This window comes from Ochotona curzoniae, unplaced genomic scaffold (assembly GCF_017591425.1).
Source record: "Ochotona curzoniae isolate NIBS_2020 unplaced genomic scaffold, NIBS_Ocur_1.0 scaffold_4506, whole genome shotgun sequence".
NCBI classification, from domain to species: Eukaryota; Metazoa; Chordata; class Mammalia; order Lagomorpha; family Ochotonidae; genus Ochotona; species Ochotona curzoniae.
In genome coordinates this window covers 21,906,850-21,927,064 of record NW_024467119.1, presented here as the reverse complement: position 1 = coordinate 21,927,064, position 20,215 = coordinate 21,906,850, and the positions used below count along the sequence as shown (strand labels likewise).

The 20,215-nt window shown below is 43.0% G+C and overlaps 1 protein-coding gene across 1 annotated transcript in view; it reads right to left on the bottom strand.

Annotated features, from left to right (window-relative positions):
- The window catches only part of FRAS1 (Fraser extracellular matrix complex subunit 1), a 263,048-nt gene that overhangs the window by 203,790 nt on the left and 39,043 nt on the right, over positions 1 to 20,215 (bottom strand). Inside the window, exons 11-13 of the mRNA XM_040967150.1 lie at positions 18,332 to 18,479; positions 16,785 to 16,928; positions 14,646 to 14,780 (exon numbers count right to left, since the gene is read on the bottom strand). Of these exons, the coding sequence (XP_040823084.1) occupies positions 14,646 to 14,780; positions 16,785 to 16,928; positions 18,332 to 18,479 (427 nt within the window). The remainder of the gene's footprint in view (positions 1 to 14,645; positions 14,781 to 16,784; positions 16,929 to 18,331; positions 18,480 to 20,215) is intronic.

Sequence of the window (20,215 nt, the reverse complement as noted above, 5' to 3'; positions counted from 1 at the left end):
CTGCGATTCCTTCCTTAGTCCCTGGGATCCTGTGTAACACTCTGGGGCCTCCTAAGTTGTCACCATCTCTGAGACACTTTGCTCAACATGTGCAAATGGAGGTAGGTACTCCTCTCCCCACCCTCCTGCAACACTTTGTACATGCATGACCTGTGCTGTTTACCCTTTTGTGCCACTTCAGAGACCAATGGAGCTCCTTCAATGGAATGCCATCCCCTTCCAACTGGGAGCTCTGTTTCACTCACCTTAATGCCTGGGTGTCCAGAACAATGCCTGGCACGTGGTTAGCACTCATTAAACTTCAGGTAAACAAAGGCACTAGAGATTTTGTAATTGATTATTGAAAACTCATCCATCAGTTGCCTTCCACTACTAACCATGAGGTCCTACACTTAGCAGAAACAAATCTGAGGCTGTAATTACTTTAAACTTCTTGAAGTCCAGACCCAACTGGAATGATCAGCATTCCTACCGGATCTAGAGGCTGTCAAATGTCTTCTCATTCCTCTGGCCCTTTCTTGCCTCATATGGAGCAACAGCCATGTTCCCTGTTCAGGCACAACAGCAGAAGGGATTCTGACTCCAACACAGGCTGTGCCAAGCTTCCCCTCTGTGCTGTGCTCCCACTGTGTTTTGCAATTTGACTTCTAATTTCTAATACTGAACATATGCTACTGCAGATTATCCCTTCTTGGAGGCTTATTTCACATGTGGTTTTTATTAAATTTGTGCGATTATGAAAAATAAAAGGTCATTCCCTGACGTTTCATCATCATGTCTCTTAGTGTTATATTTCAGATTGCTCAGGGTTTCAGTTGTTTCTTGTGAAAAGTGTGGTCCTAAATTTTAAAAGGGGAAGGCTGCCTTCTCCTCTTACATGCAGCACATAATGTGCTTTGCAAAGCCCTCGATTTCTCGGAGCATAACAAGACATGCATTGACTTGTCAAGCAATGCACTTCAAAAATGAAAAGGAATCAATTACTTTTCTTTTGCTAACTCTATATAGAAATCCTACTCTGAAATAAGAAGTTTGGTTTGTGCTTGATAATTTAGAAACAGAAGGTTGTTTTCAAATATTCTTAAAGCATGCTTCTCTAAGAATAAAATAAGGCCACTGCTCAGTAGAGGGTTAAAAAAACATCCTAGGGCAGGTATTGTGACCTAGAGGGTTAAACTGTGGCCTGTAGTACTACCATACAAGCACCAGATCATGCCCCAGCTGCTCCCCTTTGGAAGGCAACAGATGATGGCTCAAGTGCTTGGGACCCTGCCACCTATGTTGGAGATTTAGATGGAGTTCCAGGACTTCTGGCTTTGGCCTGTGCAAGCAAGAGTCACTTGGGGAACAAACAAGCAGATGGAAGAAAATAATATGTAAATCTAAAAGCAAACAAACAAAGCACATCCCATAGCAGGATGTGAGTTTCATGAAGCCATAGCTCAGGTGTCTTTAGGCTCAGCCTGCAGACCATGCCACGCCCTCCAAGAGCCTTGGTGCCTGGGCTTCCCCATGGCCTTTTAGAGTTGTTTCTCAGGGAATTCACAAGCTTGATCAGCAGACCCTGTTCCATTCACCAGGGAGGCTTCAGTTTAGACTTCTTCATGGCAAAGACATCTTGATTCATCACAGTGCACACTGTCCAGACATCAAGCACAAGGAAGTATATCACACACAAAGCACAAAGCCTTTGTTTTAGTTCTTAACCACTTTGTGGCAGCTGCCACCATTCATCCCAGTCTCACAAATGACTTGGAAAGACTCACCAAGGTTTACATTTCCAGTAAGAAGCTCTCCATGGAGACATTTTATTTATTTGTTTGTTTTGGCTTTGAATTCAACTCACTGTCATAATCAGTAAGGTGTGAATACTAATAATTGCAGGGGTATCACTGGCCTAGTAGTCTAGATGTCAATGTATGGATGCCCATATTGGTAGGCCTGGGTTTGAGTCTCAGCTCTGCTCCTAATGGCAGCTTCCTGCTAATTAGCATCATGGGAAGCAGTAGCTAATGGCTCAAGAAGTCAAGTTCCTGCCACCCGCATGGGGTTCCTGGCTTTCATACCCAACCTATGGGGAGTAAACAAGGTCTCTCCTTTTCTGGCTAACTGACTCTCTCACTCTCTCTGTGCCTCTCAAATAAATACAATTTCCAATAGTATAACGAGAACACAGGTTTGAAAAGGCAGTGAATGTTGTGTGTGACTGAGTGAGTGGCATAAAGGAGCCTCGTGTGAGTCGTGTTAAAGTCCGAGTAACTTTAAGGGGAACAACCTGAGGCAGGAAAGGAATGGATAGAAAAACCACGGCAAACAAATTTCACTCAGTCAGGAAGAGAACAAAAGAAATAGAGCCCTCAGGACTTATGCCAGCAGGTACGTCAAGGAAAATCAGTGTGTCCCAAAGGCCTCACACCCCAGCTTTTCCTACAACTTCCACAAAACAATGGAAACCCTTGGAAAGTGATTGCAATTAGCTTTGTGGAGCCAGGATGCCTGGGGTGTGTGGCAGGAATCACACTGTGGTGTAAAAATCTCAAAGTGCCAGTGCAAAGCACATCTGAGCAATCATCAAATTTGATCTTTTGCTACGATCTTCTGTCCCTTATTAAGTTGAATCTATATCCTGCACCAGTCTTCCACTACCAATAGAAAGCTTTACATCCTGTAATGTGAATGCCTCCTTTACACATCACATTAAAAAAAAAAAAGACAGGGGCCGGTGCTGTGGTGCAGTAGGCTTATCCTCTGCCTGTGACACCAGCATCCCATGTAGGTGCTAGTTTGTCTTCTGACTACTTCCAATCCAGCTCCCTGTTTATGGTCTGGGAAGGTTATAGAGAACGGCTCAAGTCCATGGGGTCCTGGAAGAAGCTCCTGGCTCCTGGCTTCAAATGGGTTCAGCTCTGGCTGTTGTAGCCCTTTGAGGAGTGAATCAGTGAGTGGAAGACCTCTTTGTCTCTCCCTCTCCCTGTAACTCCGGCTTTCAAACCAAAGCCCTATAAAATCTAGCAACAATAAAACTCATAGATTACTTAATGAAATTCAATACAGAAAAAAATCACAAACACATGAAAAACACCTCCATTTCCAAGAGTCATCAGAGTCAGTGAACCTGGACAGGAGAGCAACAACTGGACACCATGGGTGAGATGCAGAGTCAGCAGCAGCAGGCATGCGTCTGAGAAACTATGCACAGTGAGGAATTGAGCTGGGAAAGAAGGAACTGCCTGCACAGTAACCTTGTGAATATTTAACACACAGGCATACACAACACTAATGGCAGACACACAATGCATCAGTGTAGCTACTTAAGGAGAGGGCTGAGTAGAAGAGCAGGAGGAGGAGAAGCATATAAGAACAAGAGATAGAAAGGCAGATGAACAAATAGACAAGAGAACAGCCTGTCTTAGCCGATGAAGAAAATGGGCCAGGAACTGACAAGTACGATTAACTCAACTGCTTCATCTGAATCCCAAAAAGAGGCAAAGGAACAAATTTTAGCAAGAGTCCACTTTGCGTCAATCAAATTGACAAATTTAAGAACTGTAACACCCAGTGTTGACAAGGGCAGTGACAAGTAGGCACTCTCATCCATGTCTGGGAAGAGTGTGAATTAATAGAGCGTCTTAAAAATAGAGCAGTATATGTCAGATTTCAAAATATATTACAAATAACCTTGGAACCAGGTACCACAAGAATAAGAATGTATGCTAATAAGAAAATTGACCAGAAAACCATAAATCATTGATTAGAGAAACTTAAGAGGACATGAAGAAAGGGAGACACATGTCTTGTTCATGGACTGGAAACATAAATATCATTAAAATATCAGTATCAAAGTGATCTATAGATTCAATGTTATCCCTATCGAAAAAACCACTGAAATTTCACAGAACTATAAAAATGCTACTGAAATTTCCATGAAAACACAAAGAGCTTTCCTAATAACAAGAGCAACATTGAACTAAAAGAAAAGGCAGGATACATTATACCATCTCACTTTAAAATACATTACAAAGCTGCAGCAATTAAAACAGCATGATATTTGGCATAAAAATGTATATATAGGCCAGGGGAACAGAATAAAGGCCAAATAAATAAATTCCCTACTCAATAACAAGTGGATCTTTGACAAAAGTGCCAAGAATATGAATTGGAAAAGCAACAGTCTACTCAATAATAACAGTAAAAAAAAAAGTCTATTTGGAAAACTGGATATACACATGGAAAGAATAAAGTTAGACCTGTCTTTATCTCCCACTGTGTACAAAAATCACTTCAAAATGAATCAAAGACCTGAGTATTATATATGAGACTGAAACTTTTAGTAGAAATTGTAAGAGAAACATGTTGGAACATTTGCTTCAGCAATTATTTTTGGTGAGATTCCAAAAACACAGCAATCAAAAGCAAAAATACACAAATGGGATGTCACCAAACTGAAGCACCTCTGCACAGCAAATTAAACTACCACCACAATAGAGACATCCTACAGAAGGGGGAGAAGGTATTTGCAGAGTTATACATCAGAGAAAGGGTTAATCACCACAATGGATAAGAAATTCAACCCCAAAGCAAAGATCATCAACATCATCATCATAATCCTGGGGGAGGCTCCATGGCATAGCAGGTTAATCTGCCTCTTGGGACACTTACATTCCATAACAAAATGATGATTCAAGCCCAGGTTGCTTCATTTCAGATTCAATAATGTCCAAGAGATGATGGCTCAAATGCCACCAATGTGACAGGCTGGGATGGAATTCCTGGTTCCTGGCTTCAGTCTGGGCTTGCCCTGGCTGCTATGGGAATTTTGAAAGTGAACCAGTTGGTGGTGGATATCTTCCCACTCCCTGCCCATGAGTGTGTGTTTGTGTTTTTAGTCTACCTTTCAAGTGATGAAACGGTAAATATTGAAAAAACCGAATGATTTCATTTTAAAAATAGGCAGACCTAAAGAGATGTTTCTCAAAGACAACTGGATAGATATAAGTAACTTGAAAAATAAATGTTCAGCATCATCAATGATCAGGAAAAAAAATATCAAAGCCACAATAAGACCTCATCTCACTCCAGTTATGTATACCTTCATCAAAATGATGAAGCGTACCAAGTTCTGGTGAGGATATAGAGCAAAGGGAACCCCTTACTGTTGGTGGGAATGTAAATTAGAATGGAAGTTGCTCAACAAGCAGAACATAGAACGACCAAACAATCCAGCAACCCTACTACTAGACATATATTCAAGGGAAATGAAGGAAATCAAGGAGACATCAGCACTCCCATAGCATCATCCGCAATCGCTAAGAAATGGAAACAACCTAATGTCCAACTACTGATAAACAAAATGGACCGGGCCCGGCACGGTGCCGCAGTGGTTAAGGTCCTTGCCTTGCACGCCCGGGATCCCTTATGGGCGCCAGTTCTATCCCCAGCAGCCCCACTTCCCTTCCAGCTCCCTGCCTGTGGCCCGGGAAAGCAGTCGAGGACGGCCCAAAGCCTTGGGACCCTGCACCCATGTGGGAGACCCGGAGGAGGCTCCTGGCTTCGGATCGGCATAGTATCGGCCGTTGCGCTCACTTGGGGAGTGAATCTTCGAGTGGAAGATCTTCCTCTCTGTCTCTCCTCTCTGTATATCCGCCTTTCCAATAAAAAAATAATAAAAATAAATCTTTTAAAAAAAAAACAAAATGGATAAACAAAATGTGGTATCTACACACAGTCAAATACTACTCAGTCACCCAAAAAATGGATGAAATGTAGGTACAGATATTGTTGCACTGTGGGTTGAGCTTCGGTTCAGAATGCTATGTCTCATACCTGAGTTCTAGAAGTTCTGCCTCCATTTTCCATCCAGTTTCTTGGAGAGCAGTCAATGATGGCTCAGATATTAAGTCCCTGCCAACCATGCAAGACATTTTGTTTAGAGTTCCTGGCTTTTGGATTCAGCCTGGCACAGCCCTGGCTGCTGTTGGCATTGAGGAGCGAATCAACAAATGGACTCATCCCAACCTTTGAAATAATTAAAAGTAAAAAAGAATAAGGCCTTGTCACTTCCAGCAGTATAGCTGGAAATGAAGGTCACGACTGTAACTGAAAAAAGCCATGCACAGAGAGACAAGTATTGCAATATCTCACTCAAACGTGGAGTCTCTAAATAAACCCCAAAATGGTGATCTCGTAAGAAGTACAATGATGAACACTAGAGGCTGGGAGGAACAACAGGAGGGAGTGCTGGGGGCAAAGGTTGGTTATTGCATACTAAGTTACACTCCGGTAGGAGTAAGTTTTGAGATTCTATTGCATAGAACAGTGACTATAGATAATGTTAATGCACTGTGTATTCCCCTGTTCCAAAGAACCAGCTAAAACATTTTTGAATATTTTAATTAATCATGAAGAAATGTTATGTTTGCGGAGAGAAATATATTTACACTGGCTGGACATCACATGATGTAATATGTACCAAAAAAATCACATAGTACGCATACATATCTGAGATTTGTATGTGTATGCAATTAAAAAAGTCAAAATAATCATAATATTCACCATGATGTCTACTAACAAGTTTATATTGTAATTATTTATAACAAAAAATGAACAAATGTGAAATAGAGGACTGGCCATAAATGAACAATGGCAGAGTCACAGATTGAAATTACAGTTAAAAAAAAGATACAGAAGGATAAGTCATAATTAGAAAGCAGGGAAGAATACTGTATATAGAGTATAATTTTAGTTTTGAAAAATAAACGTCTGTGTGTATAGACAGATACGCTCAGACATACTCATAAATTCAGAAAGCATATACTCAAACACAGTAATGAAATGGGCAGTAATGAAAGTAATAAAAGTCTGAGCTAGGAGTTTCCGCTGATTTTATTTATTGTACTTTGTACTTTCATGTGATTTTGTTAAGTCAATTTTGTGACTAAACATAAATTCATTTAAAGAGGAAAACTTCTCGGTAGGAGCAGGGTATAGGGAGCTGCAATCCTCCTACTTAAGGCATGTGGTAGGTAAATAGCTAGGTAATCTATCAGCCAGCTTGGGGACACAGTTGAACTGTTTACCAGGCTTTGGGATGTCTATGTCTTCTGTAGACACAGCGCTTCAACCAAAGGCATGACAGCTTAGCTGACAGTGGCTTTGGCAGGAACACAGGGTGAGAGTGTCTTGCAGGCAGACTGGCTTTTCATCAATTCACCAGGCAGACAATAATGGCAGCACTCAGCTCACCAGGAATACTCTTAAAGGTGTCCTCTCTCCCTTATCACTGAGTACAGCTCAAACCAACGGAGTGAACACAGGGTCTTCAGCTCCCACCCACGCACAGTGATCACCAGGAATCCCCAGCAGCTGGGCCTCCCTCCCTGCACGTCTCCTCCCCACCTCTCCTCCCTGGTGTTTACTGATCCAACAGTCAAGGGCTTTTCTGGTGATGTTTGCTTGTTTTTGGGAACTGGAGCACAAAGGGAGGAACCACCACCCAGCCGAAGGCAGCCATTGCTGCGAGAATTTCCAGACTTCCTGGCTGCCCCTCTGGCAGCTGCTTGGATTTCAGCAGAGATCACAGAGCCCTGCTGCTCACTGCCTCCCGGGCAGCATGGACAGGGAGGGTAGGGCAGAACAAGGGACAGCGTGAGGGTGGGGAACAGAGAGGAAGGAAAGAATGTGTGTCACAGGGCTTAGCTAAAATAACTAAGAACCCCAGAAACTGGGCAGAAAGCCAGAAGACTTGTCACTATTTTGCGATCCATAGCTAAAATATTTGGGGTGTTCAAATTTGTCAAGAGGAATGGGATCTGTCTGGAAGATAAACTCCCTTGCATTTGGGTCAGGCTCTCTGCTGGCATGTGATACTTCTGTTCCGTCATTTGTCTTCCAGCATGCCCAGCAAGAACCTACAAGCAGCACACACAAAAGCCAAACACAGCCGGTCCCAGGCATAACACCACCAGCTGCTTTTCCTGCTCTCTATTTGTCCTAAACAAGAATAGCAAGGGAACAAGAGAAAGGGAGGGAGGGAAGACTTGGAATACCATTGGTACCTCTCTCACTGGCTCTAGTTTACTCCAGAAAGTTCCACTCTGGGAAGGCAGTTCTGTTATCCTCCCCTTGAAACGGGCTAAACACACTTCACAGACATGACCTGAGTTCAATGACAGTTGATTTTAAGAGCGATCTGCCCAGTAGTGATCAGCTATCTTAAACACTAGGGACATAAAAGGAAGAAGAAAGGGGTGTGAAAAAGAAAGTTTTTGCAGCGATCCTGATGCCATGCCTGACCAGGAGCTGCTGACAAGGAGCTCATAACAGAGCTAAGTGGCAGGCAGGTTGTCAGGAAGCCCAAATCCCAGCACATCTGTTCCTTCTTGTCCTTTCTTCTCCATGGAAATGGTTTCACATATGGGCTTCCATCAAATGATTCCAGAAGACCCTCTGAGCGCTTAAACCACATGGCAGGTAAAAGGACAAGGTCTGCCTTTGCTTGACAATCCAGTTACTTCCTATTGTGCTCCATTTAAAACTCTCCCTGCAACACTGATAGTAATAAACTCATAGAGCAACACCTGAAGTTCTCCTGTTTACTTATTTAGGGACTATCTTCTCTGAGTAAAGCTACAAGTCCCTTTCCTTATCCGTGAGAGAGGGCCAGACACACACACACACACACACACATACACACATGCTCAACAGATCTTGGTTGCATGAACAGAATGCAAAAGACTGGAAAATTCACCAGAGACAACAAGTCACTTTGCATAACATGGTTAGCAAGAGGCCACAATTTATGGAGAAGGTTGCATTAAGTTTGCACACTGCACAGGGGTTAAAAGGTAGAGCACAGCAAGTGAAGACTGAATGCAAGGAAGGCCCTGGACCCCACCCCGCCCAACACACACACACACTGAGGCTTCAAGATGCCAAAGCAACAGAGAACCACCGTTCAGTTCCAGGCTATGGTAGACAGCAGCCTGACCACGTGCACCCCTATCAAGCTCCGAGGGTTTCTGTTGGCTGGTTATGTCAAGACAATTGCTTCCCAAGCACTTCAGCCCAGAGGTCCTCACAGGGCCCAATGATGTGTGGAGTCACATGCTGGGACTTAATGCCTGATAAGTCTTTAGGGCTTAGGGACCTGGCTCCACGGGGTCAGGCTTCATTTCCGCAAATGATTGGCTGCTCTAGTCAACCACGGCTCCAAGAAATAATTAACTTTACGACTTCTTCTGCTGAAGCCACAGTTTTCAATCTCAACTAGGTAGGCATCCTACACATACATTTTATAGCTTTTCTCATAAAGTTTTCTCCTAAACATACCATGGTATTAGCTAGAACTATACGATTCTGTCTAGAAACAAATCCTCAGATTCTCAATCTGAGCATTTCAAAGAAATAAAAGGACTGCAACTTACAAAGAATATAATGAACTGTTTATATTCTGTTACATACAAATGTAAATTGTATTCTAAATGAGAGATTAGTGGCATGAAACTCTGCTTCTTCATGCAAGTTATTTAATTTTCATCACCATGGGTTGAAAAATAAAGGAACGGTTTCAATAATATTAACAATTGTAATTCATTGACCCCATGCTACATGCCAAGAATAATATATCTATTTTTTACAAACACCTTTCCTAACTGCTCATGATAATGGTTTGAAGCAGATATTATTCTTGTTGTATAGTTGAGGGAATTGAGGCTGAAAGAGTTTAAATGTCTTGCTCACAGCCATCTGAGGGTACTTCAGAAACACATAGTGCAAAAACACTATGCATGGATTTCAATTTTTCCATCCAAATAGATGTCTTTTAACTTCACTTTTGCAAAAGTTTTCTTTTAAGTATACTTTCACAACAAGTGATAGGACCGACACTCAAAATAATCCCGCCTCTTATAACCCTGTAAAACATCAAGAGGGTTATACAATTCTTTAACATATGAGACCACACAGCACCCAGCTATGGAATGAACTGCAATGGTATGAGTGAGCATTTGTGTTTCTCTCTGAGTCAATGGAAATCTGCTTTGGTTGTGGTTCACTGTTTCAGCAAACATTGAGGTACAGCTACATTTATGTCCTCAGGACCGATGGCAGCATTCAAAATAAAAAAAAAATGGGAAAGGGCAGAAAGAGAATAGGTCCATGGAAAACAGAAATCCTAATCTCTTAATGTACATGGAGGGTGAATAGGTAACAGATAGCCACATCCTCAATGAGGAACATGAATTCATTTGCTCACTCATTCCTGCCAATGCTATGTGGCAGACAGAACGGTCCTGATCGTGCCATGAGGAAATAAAAACATGAAATGAAAGAACACGTGAGCATCTGAGCCAAGGTTACAACCCATGCCATCTTCCTCCAAAGGTCAAGCTTTGAATCACTGTCACGTACTCCCTCCCCAGCTCTCAGCCAAGGAATGATGGCAGCATTTACCAGGGGTAACCAGTCTCCAGCTCTCTGGGGACAAAGTAATTCTTAAAAAAGATTTATTTTATTTTTATTGTAAAGTTAGATATACAGAGAGGAGGAGAGAGAGGAATTTTGTCACTCCCCAAGTGACCGCAATGGCCGGTGCTGCACTGATCCGAAGCCGGGAGCCAGGAATTTCCTCCAGGTCTCCCACGTGGGTGCAGGGTCCCTAGACCTTGGGTTGTGCTCCACTGCTTTCCCAGGCCACAAGCAGGGCACTGGATGGGAAGTAGAGCTGCCGGGATTAGAACTGGCACCCATATGGTATCCTGGCACTTTCAAGGTGAGGACTTTAGCCGCTAGACCACCATGCTGGGCCTGAACAAAGTAATTTTTAAGCAAAGTCAACACTGATAGAAACACACGCACATGCATTTAAAAAATAAGCTCACTTCCTTTCCCTCACTTCCGAAGTAGGCAGTCTAAGGAGTTACATATTTCAACCCTATCTTGCATAGTGTGCCTGGCTGACTCTTTTAACTTTTTTTCTTACATACTTCTATGCCAGGGATTTTCATGTACCATTCTTGAGTCTCATGAGAATTGAATAGAAGATGATTGAAAAGAGGGGCCAGACAAGAGTGTTCAGTCTGCATCCAGCTTTAGATTTTAGATGAGAGTTCCTAAGACAAAGCACTGAAACCACCATCTGTCAAAAGAACAGAAGCAGTTCAGGCCAACTGGTGCCTAAGAGTCGTTCAGAACATGTTCAAGGGCATGCGGTGTGGTGGGGCAGGTGGAGTAGACAAGGGACGCCCACAGCAGAATACAGCAGGACCACTAGGCTGTATGTGACTAAGAGATGGCCATTAATTCCTGCAAAATGATCAGATGGGCCAGGTGGCAGGAATCAAAGGAAAAGGCCCGTTGCAGGACTGAAGTCCACAGGGACCAGAAGAATGGATTGGGCAGGAGATGTTGATCCCCATCTAGCCAGGAACAAAGCAAGCCTAGTGGTTTTGGCAGGAACCTGAGCATCAGAAGTATAACTCACAGGTTGGGCACTAGCAAGGTGATGGGTGATTCCATGACCCCACCTGCTCTGAAGAAGAGGCCACTTACACACTGCCTGTCTCCAATACAGGCTGTTAAAAAAAAAAAAAGTCATGGAGCTGAACCTTAGATTAAAATGATCAAATTCCAAAGCTGGAAAAGGCAAGGGAAGTCGAGTGGGGATTGGCATGGGTGTGTCATGTGGTATATCACCAACTTCTGTGCTTAATTAATCAAGTACAAGGTATTACAAGACTGTTTTAGATATCTACCACTGCACCCAAGGGAAACAGAAGATAAACCAAAGCCCTGAAGATGAGATCAGCTAGGGGCCAGTGTTGCTACATGCAGTATAGTACCCCTTACGGGCACTAGTTCAAATTCCTGCCGCTCCACTTCTGAGCCAGCTCCCTACTAACGTGCCTAGAAAAAAAGTTAAAGATGTCCTAAGTGCTTGGGCCCTACACCTGTGTGGGAGACTCAGAAGATGCTCTTGGTTTCCCTCTGATCCAACCAGTGTGCTACAACCATCTGGGGAGAGAACTAGCAAATGAAGCTCTCTCTTTCTCCCTCTTTCTCTTCGTATAATCCTGCCTTTCAAATGAATAAAATAAACCGTAAAATAGATGAGATTTTCTGGCAGGATTACCTCTGAGTGCCTTGGTTTACCCAGTTCCTCCCTTTGGTTGAAGAGCCGGATTATATGTTACTGAGTTCAGTCCTGAATTTTTTACTCTGCCCTGTATTCAACATAGGGAGCATGAATATCATGCGGGTGGTGGCTGTCAATCAGCTTCCTCAGCACAGTGCTCACTTTCTTTGGGTTTTGATGGGTCAATAAATGGCAAATTACCCCAGTCATATCTTAAATGATTCTGCCAAGATATCAACCCACAAAAACCTACTGTTACCATCAGATAGCTTTAAAAAAAAAAATGTTTAGCATGTATCGGAAGAGCATTGGTTGACTGGACTGACTTCCAAGGTCACCTGTAAAAAGTCACCAAAAAGTGCACAAGCACACTTACCAGGGAGGATGATTTGGGCCAGCTCAGTGCCAAGATCTGATACAGAGATTGATCGCAAATTTTAAGATCATTGCCATCTCTTTACTCTTCTCTCTCTCTCCCCCTTACTCCTGTTTCCTCCTTATTTTATGCATAAAAATGCAACCAGCCTGAACTAAAGCAAATTGGATTAATTCCCTGGAGGGAGCATGAACAAATTTTCCCAGCAACTTTCAACTACAAGCATTTGTGTAAGGGCATATGTGGATGGAATGTGAAGCAGTCAGCTACATAAACTCATAATCAAATGAAACATTACCCATTTCAAAGTGCCCGAAAACAGCATTCACATCGCCAATTAAAACAGAGCATAGGAGGAAGGAAAATGGGCAAGAAGAAAAGTAAATATGTCTGTGGTATGTGTGTGTTTCAGGAGGTGGAGGCACTATCAAGGGAAGAGTAAAATCTAGGGGGAATTTATTCCCTTCTTAAAGACAAATCTGTCACTGGAGGGCTTGCAGGAGGCCTCCCTGATGGGATAGAAGAAAGGAGTAAATATACATCCATTAATTCCATCAAAATGAAATTTCAGCAGTTCACCCAAATTACCCAACCACTAGTTACTTATGAAGACACTTTTCTGTACACACACACTGCACATCTTTTTAAAATAACAGGTGGATAGAACACAACAAGTTACAAAGACCAGGAGAACTTTATGGCTGAGATGTCCATTGAAACATTGGTCTCTGGAGAATCAGCATAAAATAGTTGTTTATTCATTCATCTGCCACCTGCTTGTTCAGCAAATGCTGAGAACTTTGTGTAACCCTTGATGCTGAAGATCCAGGATCCCAAAATACTTTTCCAGTCTCAAAAAGCCTCTGGGCCAACCTCAGATGTCCGGCTGCCTTCTAGGTGTTCCAACATGGCTGGTCACAGATGAGACCTTCTATCCTCGTAGCTCCAGGGCATAAACAATGCTCATGCTGCCATTCAAGATGCTTTCCATAGAACCACAAGCTCTGCATCTACCCAGGGCTGGGCCTGGGGCAGAGGGGACCAGCAACCTTCCCAACACAGGACCTAACACAGCACAAGAGCTCACTCAGCCTGCAGCTTGATGAACACCATGCACTTGCTCTCTTTTAACTATTTTACACCCCAATGATTTTTCCTGAAAATCCATCCAAGGTCATAAATGAAAGGAGCACAAAAATTGGCCTCCCCCATCACAGTTCTGCCCTGTGGATATTACAGTCATGGCCATGACCCTGATTTGAGTATCACACATTCTATATACAGGTATTAGAACATCACACACTCTCCCTAAACACATAAAATTCTTCTGATGCTGCAAGACAGCAGTGGCTACTGCTTCACGCTTGATGGCCAAGACCCTCTACTGGCCCTGTGCCCCTTGAGACATGCCTGTTATTGCACACATGGGTCATCCCTGAGGATAGCTGGGGATCTGCCCTCCTGAACACACACTTTGATTTTACCTCTTATCTCTGCTCTCCCCACTACCCCTCTCCCCACTTCTGTATTCAAACAATTTTATGCGTGGAATTTCTCATTTATCCTCATGAATACAATCACCATTTAAAAATCAGTTAACGCCTAACAACAAATTAAAATATATTATGCCCATTCCACATCCAGAGACAATTATGATATTGAGGATTTCAATGAGATCTTAATTAAAAATGCAAAGTTAAAGACAGAAACCAGGAGGAATGAGTTCTACCATCCTATGACACAGCAGGATAACAATAGTTAACAGCATTCTACTGTATATTTCTAATGAGCTAGAAGATAGGAGTTGGAATGTTTCCAACAACAAAGAAACGATAAATGATTGAAATGATAACCGTAGCAGTCCTGTAATTTGATCATCACACACCATAGACATAGATCAAAATTTCACATTGTACCCCATAAATATACATATAATTATTATGTTTAAATTTTAATGAATAACCCAATAAAAGTAGGTATATATACCTACTGAAATATACAGATGCCAAAATAATCTAATAAGGTTATTAACACACCACATGTCATCTCTCTCCTCCACTACTCTTTCCCTCTTGTCAGGAGGCTTTCGCAATGTCCTTATTTTTATTTGGAATTCTGCTTACATTTCTCAGTGATTACCTGCACAGGAGTGGCGATCTTGGTAGAAGCCATCCCCACAGGTGGCCACACACTGTCCATGCCGCATCAGCAGAGGGGGCTGGCAGGAAGAGCATTCGAGTCCGCTGGTACATGTGGAACACTGTGGTTGGCAGGCTGCCTCAGGCCGAGAGTGGGGAGAGAAGAAGGCAATTTCTGGTGAGCAATGAGGCACGATTCCCAAAGCCATTCATCCATCACCCAATCCTGATATCCTGCGGTTCCACAGCACGAGGACAGGGGAACCATTTCAACAGCCACTACTGCTACAGCACATAGCTCACACCAGGCACCACGGAAAGTGCCACACGTCTATCAATGCATTTCATCCTCACACCAACTCAAGGGGGTGGATATCCTTAATCTGAGTTTCACAAGTGAGGAAGATGCTCACACAAAGATGGAACTACAGGCCACAAAGTATGGTTCCACAATCCATATTATTTTCCTCTTATCCAATAACCCCCAATCTGTCTCTCAATCTCTTTCCAAGAATATCTCTTGAGCCAATTTCTCCACACCCTATGCCAGAGATAAAATAACTTCCTAACAGGTCAAAAATGATGGCTCTTGAGAAAAAACAGGAAAAAGTGAAACACTGTAAAAATAGCCAAAACAGGGCCTGGCGGTGTGGCCTAGTGGTTAAAGTCCTCGCCTTGAACGCACCGGGATCCCATATGGACGCCAGTTCTAATCCCGGCAGCTCCACTTCCCATACAACTTCCTGGTTGTGGCCTGGGAAAGAGGTCGAGGACGGCCCAAAGCTTTGGGACCCTGCACCCACGTGGGAGACCTGGAAGAGGTTCCTGGTTCCCGTCTCCAGATCGGCACAGCACCGGCCGTTGCAGCCACTTGAGGAGTGAATCATCAGACAGAAGATCTTCCTCTCCGTCTCTCCTCCTCTCTGTGTATCTGACTTTGTAATAAAAAAAATAATAACAAAATAAATCTTTACAAAAAAAAAAAAACGGCCAAAGCAGCTAGTCCTCACCGAGTGTTCACCATACCCCATACACTATTCTAAGCACTGCACATATATCGGCATGCTCAGTTCTCACACCAGCCTTCCGTGGGACGTATACAATTTCTTCCACTTTACAGACACAGAGGCTCAACACTTACAGCAGGGTATGAACCCATACACTCTTAAATAGCCTCATGAATCAAACAGAAGGGGAAATGTGAGATTTGACCTCAACTGAGACAAACTCTCTGGTAAGAGCTCCTTCTCTAATGTCTAAGAGTTCTGAGATGCACGCGCACCCCTTCTGGATGTTCTGCACAGAAAGAGAAGTTCTATTATCTGTGCAATGCTGAGCAAGTCAGCTCATTCCTCTGGCCTACAAGTTTCCCATTCACAAAATCAGTAAGTTCCTACAAGTGATCTTTACTGTCTCAATCAAGGCTAAACATTTACCCTATATCACATTGACTATTTCTCATACATTTTACTAGGCATACTGATGACAATATCAGCCTTGAGGCCCCTTAAAAATGAAAAAAGGAGGGGCTAGCATGGTAGCATATCACACTAATCCTCTGCCTGTAGTGCCTGCATCCCATATGGGTGCCAGTTAAATCCCAGCTGCTTCTTGTCCCAATCCAGGTCCCTGCTTATGGCCTGGGAAAGCAATGGGGATGATCCAAGGGCCTCCGCATCCATGAAGGAGGCCCAGAAGAAACTTCTGACTCCCAGCTTCAGACTGGCTTAGCTGCAGCAGCTATTTGAGGGTAAACCAGCAATTGGAAGATTTCTCTCTCTCTCTCTCTTTTTCTTTCTCTCCCTTCCTCCATTCTTTTCCATCGCTCCCCCCACCTCTGCGTAATTCAAGTAAAATAAAGTTTTTTAAAAGGTGAAAAAAACCTCAGCTATGAGTACTTAACAATCAACTGACATCCACATCACCAATCTTTTTTTAGTAAGCATTAAAACTCCTGCTTGGGAAAGAAGACAGAGTGGGCCAAGCAACCCACGGGTGACATTATATCCACCAGTGGCTTTCAGATAGTTTCCATTTCCTGCATTTGAGATAGCACTGTCAGTTTTATAAAAACAACCTCTGATGAATTGTTCCAATCACCTTACGATACCACCCCTGGGGGTTCCACCTGGAGCCATACCTAAACAGAGGCTGCCGGCTTGGTAGAAGCCCAGACCACAGCTGTGCACACAGCGTCCATTCTGCAGCAGCTTGGTGGGGTCTTGGCAGAGGTCACAGTGGTCTGGAGAGCGAGAGCAGGTCAAGCAGTCTGGGTGGCAGCGAACTAGAATCAAGGAGAAAGAAGGGAAACTCAATAAAGACCGGCTGACCTCCCAGGCAGCCTTCAGAGCAGGAATCTGCAGGGTGTGCAACGCAGCACGAGTTATGAAGGAGTGCACTATAGGACACAGGCAGGAAAAGCCCAAGCACCACGACATGTGTGGTTTCCATGCAGGAGCCCAAGGCATCTCTCCTTGAAATGGGCTGAGATACCACCACTGTTCCCTACAGCCTCAAATGGAAAATGCAAGAACAGCCTCATCAATGCTTGCCAGGTATAATGCCACAGAAACAGGAATGACCACCTCTATAATACACCATTTAACCATTCATTAATTGATGATATCATGGATGTTCTTAAGCTTTGACATGCACAGAAAGAACCGACTGGAAGCATACAATGTTTAAAAATGGTTGCTACCTTTAAGATATAGTAAGTTTTACTGTTTTTTATCTAAAATGTTAAATCCTAACAACAGGGATGGTTGCTTAAATTTAGTGGTAATTATCAGCAAAAGATTTTTTATTTAGATACTAGAGTTGTCCAGAAGCTGATTTTTGGTACATTCTACACGACAATATACTAAACATTTGTTCTGGGAAGGCCAGAGGACCATTTTGGTGCAGGAAATATAATGAAACTGTAAGTTGCTTGGCTATTCCCTTGATAAACCCTTCAGAGACACATGGTGATTAGCCTAAATAAAGAGTGCAACAAGAGCAAGTGCCAATATGAAAAATTATGGCCCATGGATGAAAACAATTACTTATGAAATATGACTGGGAGAAAATGCCATTTCTCCAAGAGATATTGAGCTTATAGGCAAATTACCCACTCAGCCAAACAACTCCAGTGCTTGCCAGCAATTATTAACTGGGACTAATTCAACCCCAGGTGATTTGAAAGCAGAACTGCAAAACAAGTAGATAAAATTTTCTTCTGAAAGGAATTAATGAGTCTTTAAACATTCAAAGCCCACTTTAGGACACAAAAACAAAATTTTGCTTATTTGCTCATCTTAAAAAAAAGCCTATAATAAACTTTGATACTTCCAATAACAGAAGACATAGATTTGTCATTACGTGTTTTAACATGATGTTATTTCATGTTCACAATAGCACTTCAAGACAGACAAAATGTGTTTCATCAACAACAACAAAAAGACAAGATTTAGAAACGGACAATGACTTGACCAGGACCACGTATTTCTACTAAGTAGATTCAGTAAATGAACATGGGCAACGACGAACCAGTGTCATTTGCTATAAAAAAAAAATCAGGAAGAAAATAAAGAAAACCAAACCCATGGAGCGATTACAGAAAAGGCAGCAGGGCAGTGGGAGCAGCTCTCCGGAATTTGGCTTAGTAGAACCATCTCAGCAGAAGCACAGAGGAAAAGGGCTCACCTGCCGTGCAGTCTGGGCAGCACTGTCCCCTCACTGCCAGGGCCAGGGTGGCCACTGGACATGGTGGGCAAGAGGGCTCATAGCAAGTCACCTGAGCCCCCCGGCATTCACACACCTTGCAGGGACCATCTTCCCATGTCTCTCCCTCCTGCAAGAAAGTGCAAAGATAGGACTGCCATGAGGGTAAAGGGATTCAGAAGAGAGAGCTCATGGGAAACTGGATTTCTACAAGGACCAAGTGAGAGTGCATCAGCACCCTGCCAAAACTTCCCCTGGAATTTGACAATAGCAGAAGGGTATGAAATTTACAAGCATAGAATTTTTCCTACTTTGGTTTCTTTTAAGGTACAGCACAAGGAAAATGATGTCAGACATAGTCAGAGACAAACTATGGAAATATTCTAGGGCTACCGGAATAGTTATGAAACACTGAAAATATGTTCTACTTATTTCACACACACACACACACCACCACCACCACCACCACCACCAAAACAACTGGTGATTACTCTGCACCTATTTATTAGCAGATATATTTAATACAGTCACTATCATTAAGCTATGTTACACTTTGAATTTCCTTAGAGCTACTACAGTCAGTGTTACAATCAGGTCACTGCGTTTGTAAAATGAAAGCTTTTGCAGACCAACTTTTGTGGACCATAGATGTGCTATAAGCTTTCTCCCACACTGAAATATTCATTTCAGCCAAGCCAGTTATGCTGAGAAACAGGATTGGTTAACAGAAAGCCCAAAGTGAATTACAAAAAACAATTCACTCCTATTCATGTTCCCACACACCCTGGAGATAGGAAAGAGATGGGTTTCCACAAGGATATACTGAGCTGATGGGGAAGGTGAAAGGACAAAGAAAAAAAAATTTTATTAGAAAGTGAGATGTACAGAGAGGATGAGAGACAGAGAGGAAGATCTTTCATCTGATGATTCACTCCCCAAATGATCTCAATAGCTGGAGCTGAGCCAATCTGAAACCAGGAGCCAGAAGCCTCCTCCAGGTTTCCCACATGGGTGCAGGGTCCTGAGGCTTTGGGCTGTCCTCAACTGCTTTCCCAGGCCACAGGCAGGGAGCTGGACAGGATGCAGATTAGAACCGGCACCCATATGGGATCGTGGTACATGCAAACAAGACTTTAGCTGCTAGGCTACCACGCCTGGCCCAGGGGAGAAGGTTTTAAAGGAAATCTGATAAAATGTGTATTAAGCTAAAGGATGTTGAATATCTGAAAAAAAAATTAATGTGACAAACACTAAGAGAATAAACAGAAAATATTTTAAAAGTGAGGATTGTAATCCTGAAAAGGCAGAAGTGGTTTCATTCCATTTCTATAAGCTCCAAAACTATAAACTGGATTGTGTGAACATGCATGTTTTTACACTCCCTTTAAAAGAAACTACAGGGTCCAGCATTGCAGTGCGGTAGGTAAGCCACCATTACAAAGCCAGCATCCCTCATCAAAGGCCTGGCTTGGGTCTGGCTGTATTTCTAATCCAGCTCCTTGCTAATGCTCCTGGAGGCAGAAGATGATCCATGTGCTTAGGACCTTGTCACCTTTGTGGCAATGCCTGGCTGCTGGCTTCAGACCGGACCATCCTGGCAGTTGTCACCATTTGTGGAATGAACCAGCCAATGGAAGATCTTCTCTTTCTGTCATTTTGTCTTTCAAAAACAATACCTCTTAAAAAACAACAACAACAACAAAAGTTAACACTGCCCTGCAAGCAACCTAGGAGAATGAATGCTCAGTGTTACTGGTGGAAGCAACAAGGTAGAAGCCCGAGAAACTGTTTCTTCATGGTTTGTAAGCCATGAAATTCCTGGTTCCACTGAGCAGGGCGTCTTGACCAAAAAAGAGTCAGGAGAAG